Genomic DNA, 23,597 nt, shown 5'->3' on the forward strand with positions numbered 1-23,597 from the left:
GACACTTTCAAGCCACGGGGCCCATTCCACCATTTAATTGCTCTTTGAGTAAGAGGGCATCAGCAGGTCTTCCTCACCCCTTTGCCATGAGAAAAAGAAGAAAATATAAAGTGCTTGATTTTGCCACATCATGACCTCTTCCAGCCTCGCAATAATATATGCTTATGGGAAGGAGCTTTCTGGGTAAAGGCTGTAATTTCTCGGCAATTTCATTTATGCTTTAATAAAGCTATGCTTTACTTGTGTGCTACTCAGGTTTCCTGGGTCTCTTCCTTACACATCCCGTGTGTGGTAGACCTGACCCTGTGTGTAAGATGCCTCTAGGAGCAGCTCCATGTGTTAGGTTAGCTGTGGGGAAAACCAGCCTTGCACTGGAGTTTCCTGCATGTGTCTGCACATGTAAGCACACCAGTGAACCCTCGCTGGATCCAAGTTGCACATATGTGTCAATGACGGCCATGCAATGCAATGCAAGAAAGAGACTGGCGTTGTCTACTACAGCAATTGAAAGGTGGAGAACTCCCCTGGTTTGGGCTATTCTTCTTTGCCAATACAGGGCCAACACTGAATGCGAATTGATTGTCCCGCTGAACCTGCTCACTAAATCTTTTTTTCATGTTAACTTTCTAAAGTGCAAGAAAAGGGGAAATTAATCCAAAAGCAGCAAGCTTGTGTCTGGAAGATCCGTACTGAAGGACACTGTATCTCTATCCTTCCTCTTCTCTTTCACCCGTCCTCACCCCAAACACTGACTAAACATTCAGCTGCCCCAAAGGACTCCTCACTGCCAGTTTTAACCTCCCCTGTGGAGCTGTTCACACCCCCCCCCAGTCCATGTAAATGTGCATGGCCTCTTCTTCTTCTCTGCAACGTAGCAGTGATGGAAGCCATATAGGGGGTTGGGAGAAGAAATGCACAAATGGAAATCTCGTTCGTGTCTTGCTAGCCATGAAAGCTAAATGCAGCACCAAAGAGTTACAAAAATATAGTTGGGCTAGCAATCCCACTGGAAAATTACTAATGCTATGAAATGTCAAAAAATAATGGTCATCTTTTCTGTATAGATATATATCATTCTTTCCCATAGCCCACCCCAGGTTTACCAATTAAAATTAATTTTCTGTTACTTCTATTTACACACACACACCACACACACACACACCTTCTTTCCTGTAGTGCAGAATACCTTCCTTATGTGGGTTCATTTTAAAGCCTTAGCTTTTCACAGTAACAATTTGCTTTTGTTATTTAAAGAAACATAGCGAGCATCTTAAGATTAATGGGTTTTGGTTTTTTAAAAAACCCCACATTGCATCATGACTCCATGATCACACTGAGGTGAATCTTGCTGAAGGTATGAGTTGTGACTGAGTGTCTTTGTCCCCAAAACACAACTCCTACCTCTTGCAATTTAAGAATTGGAGGCGCAACCAGCTTCTCACTGAAATCTATGGACACATCTCCAAAAGGATGTTCAAGGATGTAAGTTACAATTTTAGATTTAATGCCATGAATTTGCACCACTCTCTGAAAGGATATAGGACTGTTATCTAGCTATCGATATATATCTATATAATATAGGTTCTTTTTTCTTGGATCATAAAACGATTGCTTTCTAATATGCAACTTTGGCACTCCTCAATCTCTCCCAGTGGACCCTGACTCTTCCTTTCTTTTCTTTTTTTTAAAAAATCCCCTGGCCCAACTCATTCCATTTTCAAACCATACACGAACAACATGGGGCAGTATACAGTATATGACTTTTTTCTCTTTTGCTTGTCTTTTTTTGTTTTTTTGCTTTTTTTTGCGTGCTTGCTTAGAAACTGGTATGGCCTTACAGAGCAAGAGTCTGGTTTAAGCGTAATTGCAATCCTCTTTGCACATGGAATCATGAATCATTCCATCGGCTTTAGAATCTAAGCTGTTAATAGGCTAAAAAAGGATTTATTTTTGCATTATAATTAAGCATGAATATATATTTAATATATTACACTGCTTGGACTGCCGCCGTAGCAATCCTAAACTTCCCAGTGCTGTAAAACAACTTGCCCCTCCCGTAATCTTACCCCACTCAAGTTTTCGAAAGCTTTCTTCCCACTGCCCACCCCCCGTAATATTCCTCAGTTCATATATTTTGTTTTAAAAGTCACCCACTTTGTTTTTGTTTTTTAAAATAGATATTGCCACATTCTTAAATTCATGCATCACTGCATTGCTATTGCACGTAGTGTGTATAGAGTAACCATCTGTCTTGCCTTTAACCATCATCCATCCTCATCTTCTTGGAATTCCACCTACGAACCTTGCACCCCAGCTCATGGCTTGTGGACATCTTCCCTTCGGACGATCTTGTAGATGATCCAGTAGAAAATGTTGAAGATGAGGAAAGCCATGGGGAAGCCGATCCGCGAGATCTTATCTATCTTCTTGGCCCGCTGGACGAAGAGCTTGCGCATCTCGGCGTCAGACTTTGAAGGGGGTGGCGCTGGGTTGGCTGTGTTGTTGTTGTTGGCTCCCTTGACCGAGATGCCGTCCTTGGCCTGAAGGCAGGCGGGCCCCATCCCGTAGGCCGAAAAGTTGAACCTGCCTTCTCCGGTGTCGTCCTCCTGAAATATATTAAACATAGGGCTCTACTTACAAATAAGATATAGACAGTGCACCCTTGCTATAAGGCTCTCCTACCACAGCTCCAAAGTCCCTGGGGACAGGTCCCTCTTGTGAGGCCTTGCTCAAGTTGGGCAACCCCCTCTTGGAGAGACCAGCCTTATAGATGGGTGCAGTACAATGCACAGATGCAAAGCAGGGGATCCATTGGAAAGTGGGTTGACCTGCCTTTCCTTCGGGAACCGTTCCTTGTCCTCAACAAGATATCCCCTGTTTTGCTTCTGCCCCTCCTCCCCATCCATACCTTCTTTATTCTTGGCTTGCCCAGAAGGAGTGGGCTCCATGTAACTCATATAGCAAAAGTGGTTCCATGTGGATTTCTACCGAGTTACATGGACTTTGAGCAGAAAAGGCTCGTCCTTTAAAAGATACTTGCGTATAGCATCAGTTTTGATGGCCGATGCTCCTCTCTGTCCCTTTGGGGCTTTCCCTTTCCACTCTGTTTCCTCCCCCAGTCTCTTGCAGAGATCCTCAAGGTCATAGAGGCACAGCTACAGGCTCAAACTGGGCTGACAGTCATTGCAAGCGATTCTGGGACTGAGTTCTGCCGGCTTGTGGGAATGTGAGTGGAGCTCACGGCATCCTCACTAAACTTAAGAACCCAATAAAGAATATTTTATGCTTCTATGAGCTGGAGAAAGGCTACATTCAGACTGACCTGCCTATTTTCGAAAGAGTTAGTTTTTAAATAATAATAATAATAATAATAATAATAATAATAATAATAATAATAAAAATAAAATAAAGGTATCTGAAGAAGTGTGCATGCACACGAAAGCTCATACCAAGAACTAACTTAGTTGGTCTTTAAGGTGCTACTGGAAGGATTTTTTTTTGTTTTGACTATGGCAGACCAACACGGCTACCTATCTGTAACTAAAAATAAAGATAGTGAGACATCACCTACAGGATATATGAATATATCTTATACTGTAAACTGCCCTATGCTCCTCAGACGAATTTAATACCATATTGGCCTGAATATAATCCTCACTCCCCCCCGCAAACTCCGACCGTTAAAAGTTAACGTGCGGCTTAAATTTGTGACCTTACAAAAATTGGCCTTTATCATATTGCTGCTGAAACAGATATCTGGTAAAATGGAACAGGTGTGAGTGCCTGCGGAATTTTAAGGGAGTGGCTTATATTTGGGCCAATACGGTAAATTAAATAAAGAAGAATTCTTGTCAGGGCCAGGAAAAGAAGCCAAATAACTGATGGCCTTTAATTCAGAATATGAAGCAGCTGTGATGATGCTCTGAACACAAAGGTCATTTAGCAATTCCACGAGCTCCTGGCCTAGATATTAGCATATAGAAGCCTCTGTTTTTCAAGCTTTCTTAAATACCAGTACACACAGAGTAGGGCATCCAGTTTAAGACTCTGCATTCATTATCATGGGTGAAGCAGGACCTTTCCAAGTTATATGCTTGGAAGCAGTTGGAGGAAAAGGTACGGTGAAATTTGCCATCAGTTAACCTATGGACTTTAATTTAGACCAAGTTCCCTATGCATGGCTTTCCCTTTTCCTTTCTTTGCAGAGTATCTTTTAAGAGCGGCCTTGCATGGTATGGATGAATTGTACTGCCACAAGTTCACAGCAAGGAAGTATGAATGGAGTTGAGAGCGCTTTGGCAAATCTGAGCAAATAATACTGAATGAAGTTTTGCTTCGTCTGGAGTTCGCTGCCAGGCATATGACTTACCTATGGAACTGTTTAGTCTCAGGAACAAGTTGGATCTGTAAGCGCATCGTCCCTGTTTCCCTTTCCTCCCCCCTCCCTCCCTGGGGATAGCACTGGCTCTCTACAGTCAACACCAAAAGAGTGGGGTCTCTTCCTTAGCTACCTGCTCTCTGTTCACAATGTCTCCTTTTACACCTTGAACTGACACCATGCAAGAGGCTGGTTTTGATGTTTCCAGTGCACTTTCTCAGCTATGAAATGTTCTAAAGGTGGTATTCAAAGAGTTATCCTGTTGAGGTTTTTTTTTTTACTTTTCCCAGACTCCCTTCACTCCCATGCGCAGAAATAACACAAAGTGCTTTGGAAAGTGTGGGTTTCAAAAGCAAAGGGAACTGCTGTGCAAGTTGATAAAAAAAAAAGTCCAAAACCGTATGGATGTGCAGCACTAGGCGAGGGAAGAAAATCTCTGAAATGTCCCTGTCTTTTCACCTTTGCTATCTGGAGGTTTTGCTCCCTCCTGGGCTCATTTCCTGTTTTCATTTTAAAAAAACCATTAACAGCTTCATATCATTGACAATTTTATTACTGGCTTGCCTTAGAATCACAGACTTGGAAGGTACCACAAAGGTCATTTAGTCCAAACCTCTTTTTGCCCAACGTTGGGCTTGAACCCATGACCCTGAGATTAAGAGTCTCATGCTCTACCAACTGAGCTATCCCAGCTCATTGTATCTTTGCATTTGGCTTGCAGGTTTGTTTTAGTAGGTTTGTCAAGATTTCCTTTCCCTCCCAAATGAATCATTCTTGTGCTTTGTGACTTCCTTGATCCTGTCGTTTAACCATGCTGGCATTCAACATCCAGATGGTCCAAAGAATGTATCCTGATGAAAAAATATTCCCAGGGTCTAAGAAAGCCTCCCTTTCTTACCCTCTCATCCTTCTTCCTGGGGAAAGAGAGAAAAGGGGAGGTGATCTTATGCTGGTTTAATGGATGAAAGGAGAGAGATAGGAAAGATCACAGCATCAGCCTGCCAAGAACAGCTGCTCTCAGTGCTAGCCAATGTTCTGCACTGCGTTTAGGTGCTGCCTGCTTTCAAGTACTTTAATAGATCTGCATGCTACTCCCCCCTGGGGAATTTCCATGCATGCATAATATTTGTCCTCAATTAGAACCAAGATAAAAGGAAGTCAGGAGTTCATAGAACTATTATTTCTACAGTTTTGGCACTAAACTATAAAAAGAGATTCCAATTTATTTAATAGGCAGATTTAGATTATGGTGACACAGGCAAATGTGGGTTATCAAGTTATTAAATGGAATTTGCTATTTTAATTTACGTGATAGATGAAGCGTTGAAAATTACCACCCAGTTAAAAGAGAAGGGGCGAGTTAAGAATTGGGACGGGAGGCAGTCTTTTAACCTCAAGATGACTTGGGGGCTTTTCAAAGGTGTTTTTTTAAAAAAATGTGCTGTCTGCCTATCTTTCTATTTTAAAAATAATAATAAAAAAGAATAAAATCTTGCTCTGGCCAGCAGGTGGCAGCAATGTGAAGCAAGAAACTTCTCTGTATCCCAAGAGTCACATTCTGCATTTTAGCCATACCACAAAGATGGACTTCTGAAACTCACGGGGGTAGAAGCTCAGCTCTAAGGACTTAGAAAAGTCTATGTGGAAACGGTGGGTATATTTACATTTGGGAAGGTAAAATTGAAGCCCATTGTAATATTAAACTCCCACGCACCTAGTCATCCCACCAGCCAGTTTTGATATTTTTCAAAGAAAAAGCAGCCAGGAGATCTGGTACAACTGCTTCCTCTCTCGCCCCCCTGCCTGCCCGCCATGTCCAGTGTTCTGGCACAAGATTCAGGAGACTAAGTGTACAGACTGATATTAAATCTACACCTTATTCAGAAAGAAGAAAGAGAGAAAGAAAAAGGAAGAGAGAGAGGGAGAAAGAAAAGAAAAGAACAGAAAAGAAAAGAATAGTGGCAAGCCTCAAGATGGTAATGAAAGGTAACAGAACTTTAATGAAATGATATCTCAAATTAATTGTCCCTGTGCATTTTGATTGAAATATTCCTTGAGGAAGAAGAATGGTTGAATTATATTTGAGAGATGTTGCCTTGCCAGAAAAATAACATTGTTCAACTTTCCGTTTCATTACAAGTTCCCTTTATTTCTCAGTATCATTTTCAGGCTAGCCTCTTTCTTTTCTTTCTCTTCTGTAGTTCCAGCCAACCTTTCTCCCTCTGCAGAAAGGCGACAGGCCGCCAGAAAAAAAGAAGAAGCAAAGCACCTTCACAGAATTTTTGTGGCCAAATAGTAGATTGCCACTCTTTTCCAGCTGCTCAGTGGGCTATTTATTCCCTCTTCTCCATTTGCTTTCGGCTGTTATGAAGTCAGCCTCACAAACCCACCATGAGTGAGGCAGGCAAACAAACAAACAAACAGCAAATGGCTGGAGTGGTAGCAGGAACACGTCAAGAAGCTGCCTTATGCTGAGAGTCACACCCTTGGTCCAGTGTTGGCATCCATCTGCCTTGAGACGATAGAGTGTGCCTCCAGGAGAAAGAAAAACAACTAGAGAATCACAGCGCCTGCTGTAGCTGCAGAGACTGGTAACTCATAACTGCTGCCTCCTGTGTTGCTTTTGCTGTGTTAGCAGCACCAAAGTGACCTCTCCAGGGTGCAAACATGGGCAGTGTGTATGGAGGTCCTGGGCTGCCCAGACAACAAGAACCCTCTCTCGGCTTCGCTGATGTGGACCAAAGGAAAGCAGAGCAATATATTTGGCACCATCTTGGCTGCAGGAGTTATCAGAAGGAGGCATATAAGATGCCATCCAACAGTCTTAGGGACTATACTCCAGATTTGTGTAGGGTTTACTCCATAGTCTTCTCTTCTTCCAAAGATGTCCCAAAAGACAACGGGTATGGATTTTCCCCTGGGGTTTACTCCAGAAGCCTTTCTCATGAATGAGTATAGACACAAGGCAGCAGAGATTTAGGATCAGAGTTTTCCTTATTCCAGATGGGCTACTTTCCCAGGTTGATAAGCCCATCTGCCCCCCTTCTCTCTACAGTGGGTGCAGAAACTGGCTTCTTGATTGTTGAACCCACTCTTGGTTTCCTCCGCTCAATTCGCCAGAGCCCCTAGCTAGCTCACTAGTATCTGCACTGCCTAGGAGCAGTTCTGTGGAATTTCAGGCAGGGAATGTTCCAGGCCCTACTTACAGATGCTGGGGACTGAATCGTCTCTGTGTAAAGCAGGTGCTCTGCTACTGAGTTACGACCCTTTCCCACAAGCTGTCTCCTGCAAAATACTTGGCAAGTTACCGGAGCCCAAGGGCTAATGACAATATAAAGAGGAAGCTCTGCGCACAGCTCTAGCTTCTATGAAGCCCAAAGAGGAGGTCTAAATCCAATCCTTTTTCATTTACCTCCCCTGCAGCCCTCTCTGGTAAAGCCTGAACAAGGTTACAAAGCACCTGTTTCAAGCTGGTTGAAACCTGAACAAGAAGAGTTTGGATTTGATATCCTGCTTTATCACTCCCCTAAGGAGTCTCAAAGCGGCTAACAATCTCCTTTCCCTTCCTCCCCCACAACAAACACTCTGTGAGGTGAGTGGGGCTGAGAGACATCAGAGAAGCGTGACTGGCCCAAGGTCACCCAGCAGCTGCATGTGGAGGAGCCGAGACGCAAACCCGGTTCACCAGATTACGAGTCTATCGCTCTTAACCACTACACCACACTGGCATAGAACTAGAGCATGCTAAGGGCTGGGGGATATACTGCAATGTTCTGCTGTAGTCTCCACTTGCTGTTTTTGTCTCATATATGTCTTGGCCCATCAAAACATTTCTTTGGAGTAGGTTCAGAGTTGGGGAGGCACAAGGAGGCCTACCAAGTTCACCTTACTCAGCTTGAGGCCAGTCACTGACAAAGCACATCCATACAGCTTAGCATCATTACAGATGGCCAGTCAACCTCTGCTTAAAAACCCTCCTTCCTTGGAGGTTTTGAAGCAGAGGTTGGCTGGTCATCTGTTCTGGATGCTTCAGTTGAGATCCCTGGACTGCAAGGGGTTGGACTGGATGACCCTTGGGGGTTCCCCCAACTCTGTGATTCTATCATTCGGCAAACCCAACAGGGAGCTTGACTGGTGAGAGAGTTTGTTCTACTTACCTTTATATGGGAAACTGGCTACTTCAGCAGTGCAGTTCTGAGACCATTCCTCGCCTCCCAACCCAGCTAAAGAAAGCAGCATGGACCCATGAATGATATCGCAGCACGTGAAGCAATGCGGACAGCATGACCGGGAGAGCTGCAGTTACAGGCACAGGCTCTTTGAATCGGTAGAGTTAACTTTTTGCAAAACTGGGAGAGCAAGCTGAATGTCAGAGAAGCAGCTACTGCACTGGCCTTCTGTTTTGGTAGTTTCCCATCCATTCTCAAATGCTTCTCCCAAGCCACCTTAATTATGGGCCAGGTTTCACCCTTTACACAGTGGGCAGCTTTATAATTCCAATAACGGTGACCTTTGGCGAGCAGCACAGCATTTGAAGGGAAGGTGTTTGCCTGCAAACCAGGGCCACCCAGATGTCTTTGGGCTACAGCTTCTGCCATCTTTGGCCATGTTGGCTGGAACTGATGGGAGATGGAGTGAAATAGATGACTACATCTGCCCACCATGCACCAGAGAGCATTGATTGGCTGTAGCTCCTGGCCCCTTCCAAACGATACGCAAATCTCCCTTTCAAATATGGCTGCCGGGCTCGTCTTATTGGCTCATCGCCGACGTGCTCCAATCTTGCCTGCCCAAATGAAATGGTCTCCAGTGCCCATTCTTGATCAGGCCAGCCTTGCCCCAGGACCCGTCCATTTCAGCTGTGCTCTTCTACACGGCTGCGTCGGCTCGCGTATCGCTTACCTTATGGTGCCGCCTTCTCCTTCTAAACCTGAGCAGTTCCTTGTGCTGCCGGGACACAAAGTTGACAGCAGCGTACTCCAGCAGAGCCGAGAAGACAAACAGCAAGCACACAGCCATCCATATATCAATGGCCTTCACGTAGGACACCTGGGGGAGAAGAGAGGATGAGGTTGGCAACTGGAGCCAGGCGCTCTCCAGCCAGGTAGACCGGCAAGCCTAGTAAAGTCTGCTCCAAGTTAGCCAGCTGGGGTGGTTCAGTTGCATCGCTCTCTGCTTGAGGGAGGGCCAATGCTAGCATAAATGCCCAACCACTTCCAACTTTCCCAATATTTGTTGATTCATTTCCCCCTGTAGCCATTCCCTAGTACAACTAAAGGCCAAGCTACACATTCTGCTAACCACATAGTTTTGCCTTTAAGTGTAGGAAGAGGTGTTGTTTTTTTAATCACTAATATTCAGGTTTTTTGTGTGGGGGAGGTGAATCTGGAGTGAGTCTCTAGTCGAAGGAATGGGTTGGGGGCTTTAATCTTTCAAGACCTTCCATAATGTAGACCTCTGTTGCTCCTGTTCAGCACACCTGCAATTTGCATTGGACCCCCCCCACCGCATTTGCTTTTCTGGAAACTCCTCCCCCTATGCAAATTGCAGGCATGCCCTCCTACAATCTGGATCAGGTCCATAGGGAGGAGTAATGGGTTAAAGCCCTTTACCTGCTTACTGTATTAGGATCCTAATTTGTAACAACTCAACCATTCATACAGACTGGCAACTTGTGTAACCAGTCACAGATATTGAAATAGCCAAAGATTCTTCCCAAGTCTCCTCCTCGTTCCACTACCCTGCCTTTCCTCTACTATCTCCCTTGGTGGGCCTGTTTTGTGTATTGTCAATCCCACAGGGCAGAGATCCATCTTCTTCATGCAGTGCTAGATGGGTGGCTCTATAATGTATTTATTTATTTACCAGAATGGATATAGTGCTTGCTCGATAGAAGACCTCTAAGCAGTTTACGAAAAAATATAAAACATGTTAAACATCATACAGTGGTACCTCGGTTTATGAACTTAATCCGTTCCGGAAGTCCGTTCTTAAACCAAAGCCTTTCTTAAACCGAGGTGTGCTTTCCCTAATGAGGCCTCCCACCACCAGTGCCCTTCCACCGTTCAGATTCCCCTCTTCCCCTTTGACAGAGAGCTAATGAGTTTGAAACATTACTACAGGGTTTAGACAGCACTGAGATAGAAAGGAACATAGGAAGCTGCCTTGTACAGTCATACCTCATGTTACGTTTGCTTCATGTTACGTTTTTTCAGGTTGCGTCCCGTGGCGACCCGGAAGTACCGGAAAGGGTTACTTCTGGGTTTCGCCACTCGCGCATGCGCAGAAGTGCTAAATCATGCTTCGTGCATGTGCACAAGCACCAAATCGCACTGCGCACCTGTGCACATACAGTGCTTCAGGTTGCAGGCTTTTCATGTGAACAGGCCTCCGGAATGGATCCCATTTGCAACCAGAGGTACCACTGTATTGAGTTGGACAATTGGTCCATTTAGCTCAGGTTGTTTCAGAGTAGAGACTTTCCTAGAACTATGCCAGAGATGCTGGGGTCTGAACCGCAGGCCTGTTGCATACAGAGTAGATGCTTTGCCACTGAAGCATCACAATTTTCCTGCAATACAGAACCTACTGTATATTTATCAAGTTTCCCCCATGAATAATTCCATTCTTCCCCAGAAATTTCCATTTGTAAGTTTGTTGCCTATTTTCTCTGCATATGCTGGGTTTTGCTTTTTAAAATATGCACCAACAGAGCAAGTGCTTCCTTTGACTTTTTAACTTGCCTTGTATGGGGCCCAACCATTTGCCCCTCTAAGGCCAGTACTGCCCACAATGACTGGCATCATCTCTCCAGAGTTTCAGACAGTGGACATTCCCAGGAGATGCCAGGTATCAAACCTGGGATCTTCTGCATGCAATACTGATGCTCTACTGCTACTGCTGAGCTACCAGTGCTACGTCCTTCAATTGTTCTTCTCTCATCAGTCCTGGTTGAAAGAGAGCGACTGATTTGTACATGCTCTATTGTACACAATGGTGGTCTTACATGGCTCATATTCTGTTGAACCTATTGAAAGGATTTTATCTTTTATCCAATCTTTAAACCATGGGGTATTCATGGATTGTAATAGCCTATCTACCCTTCTTTATTGAACTAGGGGTCAAAAGGAAGTGAAGCTATAGGGGATCATGCTGGTGTTTCCTAAATTTGTCTTGGGAGATGATGGATGGCACTAAATAGATAATAAACAATGAGCCAGACAGTCATTTATGTCTGGCTGGAAGCAGGAATTTAATAGGAAGGTAGAATCTCAAGCCTATAATGATGGTGAGATTTCTCACGAGAGAACCATAACTTTCCTTTGAGAAGATGGTGTGGTTGATGCATCTTCCTTTTTTAAAAAAAACTTCTTTATTGAAATCCATGGATATCATACACGTTCTTAAATAGTACTGCTACTACTACTACTACTACTAATCATCATCATCATCATCATCATCATCTTAAATAATTTTACTGTTAAATATTAATTTAAACTTATACTTATATGTGCTCTTTCTTATATTTTCTAAGCAAAAATAAACCAAAGTAGAATCAAGTAAACTAAACCATATTAAAATAGACTTCCCATCATTTCCCGATGTACATAACATTTACAATATTGAATGTACTTATACTTACTACCTTACTCTTAATATATTTTCTAATACTTTCTTATATCAGACCATTTACCCTTATTTATTAATATTTGATTTACACAAGGGTCATTCAAATGCTGCCATAGACATTATATCGTTATTATATTTTTGTAAGTATTTCTTAAACATATCCCATTTTTGAGTAAATTATTGTTTTGTATTTCCCCTTAACCTATTTGTCAATTGAGCCATTTCTGCATAATCTAGTAACTTATTGTGCCATTCCTTTACTGTGGGTACTTTCTCCCCTTCCTAGTTGATGCACAGACTCCTCATTCACCCCTCATCTATGAGAATTATGCTTTGATTTTTTAAAAAATATATTTTGTGTCTATGTAAATGATTGTCTTTATTTCTTTAGGAAACTCAGATGACTGTGTGGGTTTTTTCTTTCATTCTCCAGATGGTCTCCCTAGCAAGGGAATGGACAAACCCAGTCAGCTTCAGTGATCTTATATATATTCCCTTAAAGCAATCAGGATTAAAAGTCCCATGCTGAATGTTACTGTTAGAATTCCTGCTCCATGAATGTTTGGATTACTGTGTTCCATGAAGTGGGACTATTATCCTTTGTTCTTTCTCTCTGCTGTCTGATGCTAGAGAGAGAGGGAGCCATGTTGCAGAGCTCCGTGTGTGTTTATATGTAAATAAAGTAGATTAGCCAAAATGCTGAGTTGCTGAGGTCTGTTACACAAACTACGAAGACTCTGCGGATCCCTAAGTGTGCCGGTGTCTGTTGGCATCGGTTGCTGTGATGTTCGGGCTGAAGAAAGCTTTTGAAGCTCCCGAAAGAATGACCAGGAGGGAGAGAATATGCCAGTCAGGCATGTGTCTCTACCAGGATCCTACTCGAGAGTAAGACGAGCTCCTGACAGTTACTTCTCTGATCATTCTTCACTTTACCCTGTAACTCAGTCACTGTAAGGGCATCACTTAATGTCAAGGTGCTTCATCTCAGCTCATTTGATCACTACACATATTTGGGTGAAGCAAAATCCCAACAGACTTTTTTTTCTCGAAAGAAAAAGAAAAGACACTTCAGAAGGGGATGATTTGGATCAGAGAAGCCAAAGAGGAAGGAGTACTTAATCCTGCTCTGATAATTTCTCTGCTCTAAATTGCCCCCCTCTTCCACCAGCTGCTTTCCTCCCCACAGAATTTCACATCTAGGAAGGTAAAATGCATTTGGAACACTTGTGGGTGTACTGTGCAATGAGAGAAAGCAGCGTGCAGACTGGCAGGGGGGAGAGTTGGGTTAAGCCCACCAGCCTCAATTTCTCCACCCAAAATGATTCTCTCCCCAGATCAGCTTTTCTTTCAAACAGGTTCTTATTACATGCATTTGCAAGCAAGCTTTAGTTCAGCCCTAAGAAATGATCCTTTCAATAGGATCCCTTAAACGTGAACTGTAGCTATTACCTGGCTGGCTACTGTCAACAAGAGTTAAATTAGTTCTGCTTTAATGTCTTCTCTTTATTATTATGATTACCATTAATTAAGTAATCCATACTAATAATTTTTGACAGTTAATTCACAAGCTGCAATTCATAAGGACAGCTTAAGAGGGGAGAAAACAAGACCATGATATGGTGATAACCAATATATTAATCACTAAACTTCAAGTCATTAATATTATATATTTTCTTTTAGGACTAGAGTAAGTCTTCTGGTATAATCTAATTAAAGTGGGTATTCTATAAATGTATATATTTTAAATATACAGCTTTCAAAAAATAATGATTTTATTTTTTTGTTCCTTACCTACTCTGAATCTAATTAAATGCATAAGTACCACTGCTTAAGTATTCCATGGTCTTTTTAGCTGATTCTCTATCTGAGGATCTTTTCGGTTTTTCCCATTTATTTTCAGTCACAATTCATGCTGCTATTATCATATTATTAACCTGTTCTTGGTCGTTTCCAGGGACCACATCTTCATTATATTATCAAAAGCTTACTGGAGAGACAGGTAATACACAAAATACCCTTAAAAAAATAACCTTCGCGACATCATTCGAAAACTGATGGATTTTGCCATTGTTTCATTGCATATAATCTGATCCTGGAGAGATACAATGCCAGTGCAGACCCACTATTTCACTACTGATTTGGTTTAATTTAACTGGTGTTAAACGCTTTATCTTCTGGTGAAGTTATTACCAATTTGGAAGCTTACTAAAGAAAGTGAAAGGGATCCACCGATGATATACGCTAGGGGTTTGGGGTGGGGAATATGGGAAACAGCTGAGGGATATGCCAAGCTGGTGTTTTGAAAGGCGTTAGCTGCAAAAATCTACTTAGGAACATAAAGGTAAAGGTAAAGGGACCTCTGACCATTGGGTCCAGTCGCAGACAACTCGGGTTGCGGCGCTCATCTTGCTTTATTGGCCAAGGCAGCTGGTGTACAGCTTCCAGGTCATGTGACCAGCATGACTAAGCTGCTTCTGGTGAACCAGAGCAGCGCACGGAAATGCCATTTACCTTCCTGCCAGAGCGGTACCTATTTATCTACTTGCACTTTGACGTGCTTTCAAACGGCTAGGTTGGCAGGAGCAGGGACCGAGCAATGGGAGCTCACCCCGTCGTGGGGATTCGAACCACCGACCTTCTGATCGGCAAGCCCTAGGCTCTGTGGTTTAGACATTTACCAGATTGGAATAGTTGCCCATTCAGTCCAGTATGCCCTACTTTGACTGGCAGCAGCAGAAGCCTTTCACACCACCTGCAACCCAATCCTTTATAACTAGAGATGCTCTAAATGAGCTCTGCCTGCTCCCATAGTGATTTCTGAATTACCTGCTTCAAAGAGGACATTTTACCTTGGGCAAAGATGCTCGGGAACCAGAGCTCTGCGTGGTCATAGTGAGCACAGTAGTGATGCCCAGACCAACTCGGGCAGGCGCAGCATCCATGTTGATCCAGAAGGAGATCCAGGAGAGAATTACAATCAGCAGACTGGGGATGTACATCTGGATCAGGTAGTAGCCCATCTGCCGCTCCAGGTGAAAACGAGCTTCTATGCAGGTGAACTTGCCTAGGAATGAACCAGGAAAATGTTAGCCTAATGGGGACCAGCAGGGGCATGTGAGAGTCTTGATATGAAGCATTTTTAGGCAAGAGGTCACCTGCTCAAATAACCATTTCCTATTCAGGCCTGGGATTCAGCTATACAGCTTCAAATATAATGTTTTAAGTGCACTATATACAAATGTGACACTAGATGGTGCTGATGAGCTAATGGCAAATTCCATATATATTTTACAACTTTTTTTTTAAAAAAAGCATTTTCACAGCGGTTTTTTATATATACGGTGTGTCTATCATCTATCATCTATCTATCTATCTATCTATCTATCTATCTATCTATCTATCTATCTATCTATCATCTATCTATCATCTATCTATCTATCTATCTATCTATCTATCTATCTATCTATCTATCATCTATCTATCATCTATCTATCTATCTATCTATCTATCTATCTATCTATCTATCTATCATCTATCATCTATCTATCTATCTATCTATCATCTATCTATCTATCTATCTATCTATCATCTATCTATCTATCATCTATCTATCTATCTATCTATCTATCTATCTATCTATCTATCTATCTATCATCTATCTATCTATCATCTATCTATCTATCTATCTATCATCTATCTATCTATCTATCTATCTATCTATCTATCTATCATCTATCTATCTATCTATCTATCTATCTATCTATCTATCTATCATCTATCTATCATCTATCTATCTATCATCTATCTATCTATCTATCATCTATCTATCTATCTATCTATCTATCTATCTATCTATCTATCTATCTATCATCTATCTATCTATCTATCTATCTATCTATCTATCATCTATCTATCTATCTATCTATCTATCTCTGCGTAGATTCAGCCCTGGGCACAATTTCAGGGCTGCTTCACAGGTGACACTTTCCCTAAGAGGGAAAGTTTTGCAGATTGCAACATCCTAGTTAGTGTATATGTTGGGAAATTGTGTTGGGCAATCAGTTCCCAGAGCAAAGTAGGCATAAGTTCTCGCTTCCTGGTTTCTTTGCCCTTTCAAACAACAAATCAACAAGTATTTAGCAGTTTCCTATCAGGAATACTAAACCGCAACCCATCTGTGGGGATAGATGTATGTTCTTCAGCCTGCATATGTTTGAATTGAAGGAATTATTGAAACTGCATGCTCCATCTCCCAAATTAGAGGCATCCCATGTATACAAAACCTTTCAGAGATTTACCTGCAGATTCTAGGAACTGTCAAGTGCTGGCAGATCCTACTTTTAAAACAGTACAGAAAACTTAAGGGGTTGCATCTAATGATAGTTCTGCTTAGTGTAAACTCATAGAAATTGAGGAACATGGCTCACTTAGTACAACTTGCTCGGAAGATTATAGTAAGAATAATGCAAATGTTCGCTGTATTTTTTTGTATATGCCTTGGGTGCTGTATTCTATCAGAAAAGGTGAGATATGTTGTTTTGAATAAAATAAATAAATCCTTTCCTGAGCTCCAGCTGCAAAGGGATGCATTTGGGAAAATAACCAGTTGTGGATCATATTTGCATGTAAAGGTCCTGCAACTGTCTGAACGCATTAAAATCAATTGACAAGTCCATACATTTTGATGGGTCTACTCTGAGTATTATTTAGTTGGATATCACCCAAGACATTCTAGAATTAGTAAAAAAATGTTAATGTCATAGGCAATATATTTTCTTCCTGAAAAATTAAGGGGTTTTTTTGCTGACATTTTTCTTGTCACAACTGAGATCCCCTAATTTTTGCAGTGTTTCTACCATTTCTACTTTAACTGCAAAGCAAGTTGATTTTTTTTTTTTTAATTGCCGTAAACCACAGAACGGCTCTCAAAATTTTAAATAAAATTTTGAGCATTTACAAATGTATCCAGTGTTTTCATTTGTTGTTTTGCTACACAAACACACTAGCTAAAGCTGCAATCTTTACCTGGTAGTGAGTCCCCCTGATTTTAATAGGACTTACTTCTGAGTAGACAGGGTTAGGCTTGCAGCCTAAGTCTCCTAAGTTCCCAATTATATGGGACTCAAGCTCCAGAACTGTGATTATCTATATGTAACAAGAACCTGAGAGTTGCTGTAGCAATTTTTCTTGGATTCCCAGTACCATTCTGTATAATAAAGGGATTGGTATGACACCACTCCACTGTGTATTACCCCACCCTTGCCTAACATCGTAGGTTGCAGTGAGGGTGTGGAAACTAACAATGTGATGACTACGGGTGTTGGAGAATTCTAGTGAAAACAGAAACAAGGTTGGAAATCATCAATGTTCACTTACTCATCCCATATTCGGACTGGAAATCAATCCAGCAAATGCAATGTTGTTCATGCTTTCAAGTTGCAACCAACATGTAATTAACTAGGGTTCCCCACCCCTGCCATTTGCATTGCAGTTTCTTTGCACTGAAACGAATGGCGTGGAACAACAGAATGACAATGTGACTTAAGGAATTGACTTAATAAATTATGTCAATTGCATCATTTTGTCGCAGCAGACAGTGTGCCAAAAACAGGGCTTTTAGCAGAAGATGAGCTGCAGTGGAACAGAACCAAAGCAGCATGCAATGAACATGTGATACAACAGAAAATGATGCCTAGTGATGGGATCTTGTCACTTTACTAGGAAGGAGGGAGGGAGTTCCATGTCTCTTGTAATATCTAGTTCTGCCTTTAGAGTGTTCCAAACACAAGAAGCTGCTGTAAATAACACTTTGGTCTGATGTAGCAACTTTGCTAACACACTATCGATTAGCTGGCTCATTGAACGAGTGGAGTGGTTGGTGGTTATCACTAAAGAGAAGTACTGAACAAAATGTGTGGAGCCAGAATCTCATCAGTTGACTATTTCTAGGGAGGAACATTTGGCATATATCGGCCATCACTGACTTGCATTATAATGCTTAGCATGGTAATGCAAGAAGTGCAAGTCCACCACTGACCTGTATTGTAATGCTTCGTGCAGTAGCGCAAGTCCTTTTCTTCCTTTAGGATGAACTGAGGCAGGGTTAAATCATCAGCCACCTGCACAGCTCCTTTCTCTTGCCACTCAAATATCAGATCGTTCATTGTGTAGCCAACTATAAACAGAGGGGAAAACAAAACATTTTAGCATGAGCTGTGATTTGCACTGGATTCAAATGCTTGGAGGGGCCAAGAAATAATAGCCCCAAAGCTGCTTTGAGTTAGGTGTGTTTCCCAATTCTGAATAGGTTCACTCTCGAAGGGATGTTGGGTGCACACATTTGCACGCGTGGATTAGTTTAAAGACATATAAAAAGAAGTGTACACAGGGCAAAATGGCAACGGGGGCTTAAGGTAAAATTCAGATGACCAACTGACATCTAGTACAGTGGTACATTGGTTCTCAAACTTAATCTGTTCCGGGAGTCCGTTCGACTCCTGAAACCGTTCGAAAACCAAGGCATGGCTTCCAAATGGCTGCAGGAGTTTCCTGCACTCCATCGGAAGCTGTGTCGGACATTCGGCTTCCGAGAAACATTCACAAACCGGAATACTTACTTCTGGATCCGCGGTGCTCAGAAGCCAATGTGTTCGGCAACTAAGCCATTCGAGAACGAAGGTACAACTGTAGTACAAACCTTTTGTCTCTTAACAGCAAGATACACACTTATAACGGATGCTACTCGCAGCCAGATAGTTCACAATTTACAGGAGGGTCAAAACTAGATGCTAAGGGTAAATGCAGAACTGCTACTTAGAGTGGCCGCTGCTCATTTAGTTTTCTCCTCCCCTTATCTGAATCCTACATGCCTTGTGATGTGTCATCGCGACATTCTGCATTATCTGGGCTCCACCACTGGCAGCTAGTGATGTGGAGCAGGGGTGAAGAAATGGGAAATACCACAGAACCAAGAGTTCTATTAGACATCAGGCAGACACCAGGGAACAAGGCACATGGCAGCCATATTTGTTGACAGCAGAGCATTCAACGCAAAAGCCTTCATCAACCTGATGCCACCCAGATATAGCTGGACTACAGCTCCCATCAGCCTCATAGGAGTTGCTGTCCAATACCATCTGGAGGACACCTGGCTGGTGAAGATAGTGCCCTTAAATGGACTCAACAGGACTGAAGGACAGAGAACAAAGGCTGATAAATATTGAGCGAGTATTGTATCACACAGTCTTCTCCAGACAAAGGATTTTTGATGTTGCCCTCTACCCCAGAGTATTCTCCACTGAGAATCTGTTGAAGCAAGCTAAATTTAAGCTGGACGGCTTGAACACTGGCAGGGAGTGTGATCAGAGAAGCATGAAAACTTGCACATGACAACACAGTCTGTCCCAATGCTTCATCTCTTCCTTCTTCCCTCCGGTTTCTCTTTCATAATTGGAGGATTCGGCTAAGAGCTGAACAGATGATGCAGTGGAAGTCTGTGTGCAGAATGGCAGCTATTTTTAGAGGGGAAACCTTCAAGACTCACAGCTCTCCAACTGCATAATACATGTCTGGACGTCCATGGGGAAGTTCTTCAGATCCATGGGACAAGCCAGCGTCAAGGTGATCCTGTGAAAGGAACAGAGACAGCGATTCGAGATGCTTCAAGCTGATGTGACAAGCAAGTTGCACTAAAGTCATTGGGGTGACAACTGAGGTCAGCAGGGGTCACCCTCAGGCCTACGGGCAGGGGGGGGGAGATACAGAGAGCACAACCCCCTGACTTCTGGAAATAGGGCCGTGCTCCAAACATTAACTCCATTAACGCTGCTTAATATTTATGCTCCCTAACATAGATATATCCACATATAAAAAAGCAGGACATCCAGAGGAACCCTGGCTATGTAAATTCAATTAACTATTTTTTTGTGGGGGGCAGGGGCAGGGGTAGCATTAAAACATTAAACTCCCTCAACCAGCAGTTTGAAATGCTCCATCACCATAGGGTATATTGTGCCAAGGCTGATGATCACGTATGCTGAGGACACAGCTATCAGGCGAGGAGAAAATGTTCCTACATGTTCTGTAGCAAGAGAAACAGTGAAAGCTACCAGTGTCAGAATCAGATTGGACCATTTTCCCCAACAATAGCTGCAATAACAGGGACACTTGCAGGTAATTGCATCAGAGAGAGACCAGGTCAGGTCCACAACATTTTGCTACCTGAGGCGAAGGACGGTATGGTGCTCCCTCCTGCAATCCCATTTGCTCTGCAGAAGCTGACTGGTAGCTGAATCGTACAACAACATTGGCAATGCAATAGCATCCTTCTGTGCTCCCAAGGGTTGCAGGCGAGTTTTTAAGGGATGCCAAACACACCTATGGGACATATAGGGCAGCCGACAACTAACTCATTCTGTCTGCACAAGGATTTTTTAAATTACACAACAGAAGGTTTGCCCCTGCCTTCATTTTGCAGGTGCCCTGTGCTCTGAAGGGTTTTGAGGAAACCTATAAAGACTGAAGGGGGTGCAGAGTGGGGAGGGTGGGAAGCCCTACTGCAACTGGCAGGAACTCTTGTACTGATGGAATGAGTGGGTTGGATACCACCCATAGCTCTGATCTATTGGTGGAATGACCAAGGGGCTCAGGAGGAATGGCAGATGGAAAGACTGCTGTTGCTGTCTCTCAAAATCTGTCACATGGCATGAGACAACTAGTGATAGGGTTGACCTTGGAGAGATCCAACCCAGCTGATCCCTGATCTGTTCAATGTATGATGATGAACACAGTCCTACGGAAGATGCTGCCCCCCCTCTCACTGGGGTCCTTTCAGACCCTGCAATGGCCCCTGTTTAAAAAATATATTTTGTGTGTGTTTGTTTTTCCGCCAGTCATTCGAGGATCACAGGGCAGTTTACAATATAAAAACACAAAATTACATAACATAGTAACGAACAAAAACAATAACACATACATGGTTTAAAAGATCATAGATTATTTAATTAGCCAAAGACCTGGGAGAAAAGGGATGTTTTTGCCTGGCACCTAAAGGTGTTGAACAAAGGTGCCAGGCAAGCCTCTCCCAGTATCCCCCATCCTGTTTAGGGAGCACAGGGGTGCAAGGAAGAAAGGGGGGCAAGTCCCATTGCACGAGCAGACCCCATTCCCCCCAAACATACTCTACTTAGCACACACAACAACTTGACTCCATAGAACTTTCTTCTGAGTAGGCATGACTAGGGTCATACTGTAGATCACTCCACCTTTCCCAACACCAGCCTCCATGAGTATTGCTCCTCCGTACACCTTTCAGACACAAGAGGTATGAGAACACATGTCTCTCACCTCTCCGAACAGAACTATAAATGGTAGGTCACCTTTGGTGGCAGTTGTTTTATTACCTACCTATTGTTAGCTGGAAAGCATTTCAAACAGCTGTGTGAATTAAAGCTTTAGGTTCCCAAAGAGCTGGCCTACGTGCTTGGACTACGGCTCTGCTGTCTGCTGTTTGAACTGAAGCCACCTCCTGGGTTTCCTCCCCCCTTCCTTTTTTGTCTGCATTACTACACTGGCTGTTTATTCCGTTCCTCGGCACACCAGCACGACACCTGCGACATGAGCCAGGTGTCCCCGTGGGATGTGGCCCTGTGCATTTTGGGATTGCACTGCAAGGCTTCAGCGAGCCAGAGTTTGCAAACATTGCACGAGTTCACAGAAAGGTAGTCTTTAGAATCTATTGTCAGCGCTTTCCCTCTCTAGCATTAGGCTGCACTTAACAGGAAAATTGCATATTCTTAATTGCATTCTTTTTAGGAGAGCGGGGAGGCGGCGGGAAGGGAGGTTCGGAGGTGGCTAGAATGGATTATTTCCAAATTGAAATCAGTGCGGTTATCTCAGTTCACATAGCATTAATCTGAAATCCAATGACCCAGAAATAACTGTGTTGAGAAATGGTGGGGGAAAAGCCAGATCTATCTGGTTCTACTGTGTGATTTGCCCTCTCTCGAAATAATTTTCATTCTCCTCCAAGCAAAGGAGACTGAGCTGGAACATCTTTCAAACTGTAATATACCAGCGTGCGGAGAATCCCCTTATATAGTCTCAAAGTGTACCAAATTTTCAAAGAAGTGCTGCTGCAAAGGGCAGTACTAATGTCTGTTGACTGTTCTCTAGAATTTTTTTTCTAGAATCTCTGTGGTCCACTGAGGTATTGCCAATTTACAAAGCAAGACTACGTACAGTGGTATCTCGGGTTATGAACTTAATTCGTTCTAGAGGTCCATTCTTAACCTGAAACAGTTCTTAACCTGAGGCACGATTTCACTAATTGGGTCTGCTGCCACGCCACTGCCGTGCAATTTCCGTTCTCATCCTGGGGCAAAGTTCTCAACCCAAGGTACTACTTACGGATTAGTGGAGTTGGTAACCCAAAGTGTTTGTAACCCAAAGCGTTTGTAACCTGAGACACCACTGTACTCAGGATTTTGTAGCAGTGAATCAGGCACAATGAATCATGGTAAAGTGATCCTGAATATGGCTGAAGTTTACACACCAAGGGTGGGAAACCTGCTCCAGGCTGTGATTGGCCTTCTGGGTCTCCTCCTGACCATCAGCTGTCTGGCAGGGAGCAGCTGAGAGGTCAAAGGGCAAAGTGTGCAACTGCACTTCCTTTGTCTGCAAGACAATCAAGGCAGAGGGAAAAGTGTCTCGGCAGAGAGGCAGATGCGTGCCTTACAAATACTCAAAAAGTCATATATGAATTTTGCAATTGCCTGCATGTAGTTTTTGGGATGCACATGCATTTTGAAAGTTGAGGTTTGAAACAGTTGTATGGCAGGCCTTGCAGTTTTGCTGTGTTTTGAGCTTATTTGGTGGATTCTGCTTGAGATTAAAGGTAAAGGTAAAGGTACCCCTGCCCGTACGGGCCAGTCTTGACAGACTCTGGGGTTGTGCGCCCATCTCACTTAAGAGGCCAGGGGCCAGCGCTGTCCGGAGACACTTCCGGGTCACGTGGCCAGTGTGACAAAGCTGCATCTGGCGAGCCAGAGCCGCACACGGAAACGCCGTTTACCTTCCCGCTGGTAAGCGGTCCCTATTTATCTACTTGCACCCAGAGGTGCTTTCGAACTGCTAGGTTGGCAGGCGCTGGGACCGAGCAGCGGGAGCGCACCCTGCCGCAGGGATTCGAACCGCCGACCTTTTGATCGGCAAGTCCTAGGCGCTGAGGCTTTAACCCACAGCGCCACCTGAGTTGCTTTTTGCATTTTGCACAGTCAGGAGATATAAAGGGTGCTAGAGAGCATCTCCTGCCCACCACCATTCACAAACCTTTGGGGGAGAGGGGGAAAGGCTATGGAGAAAATGAAAAGGAAAGCTTCAGTGTATCTGTTTACATGGCAAATAGTTTTGTGTGGATGTATATGTGTATGTAATTGTGTGTCTTCTTTTGGCTCTCACTCCATGAACCACCTGAATGCAACACCTGAGCTCTTTCTACTAGGAAGCACAGCCCCTGGCTTGAAAATGGCACCCCCTCCCTTCTACACAAACCTACTTTGGTGGGATTTTTGTTGGAATAGATATGCATGGG

At 43.3% G+C, this 23,597-nt stretch overlaps 1 protein-coding gene across 2 annotated transcripts in view; it reads right to left on the reverse strand.

Moving 5' to 3' along the window:
• Nucleotides 1-472: 472 nt before the first annotated feature.
• Nucleotides 473-23,597, reverse strand: part of GLRA1 (glycine receptor alpha 1) — an 86,378-nt gene continuing 63,253 nt past the window's right edge. Inside the window, exons 5-9 of one of the 2 annotated variants that reach the window (XM_081901069.1) lie at nucleotides 19,551-19,633; nucleotides 18,045-18,182; nucleotides 14,857-15,071; nucleotides 9,281-9,427; nucleotides 473-2,606 (exon numbers count right to left, since the gene is read on the reverse strand). In XM_081901069.1, the coding sequence (XP_081757195.1) occupies nucleotides 2,316-2,606; nucleotides 9,281-9,427; nucleotides 14,857-15,071; nucleotides 18,045-18,182; nucleotides 19,551-19,633 (874 nt within the window). In that variant the 3' untranslated portion in view covers nucleotides 473-2,315. Of the gene's footprint in view, nucleotides 2,631-9,280; nucleotides 9,428-14,856; nucleotides 15,072-18,044; nucleotides 18,183-19,550; nucleotides 19,634-23,597 lie in introns of both variants that reach the window. The other variant, XM_081901068.1, reaches the window with a different exon arrangement.

Source organism: Podarcis melisellensis (genome assembly GCF_964234715.1).
Source record: "Podarcis melisellensis genome assembly, chromosome: 2".
In the NCBI taxonomy this organism is placed as follows: domain Eukaryota; kingdom Metazoa; phylum Chordata; class Lepidosauria; order Squamata; family Lacertidae; genus Podarcis; species Podarcis melisellensis.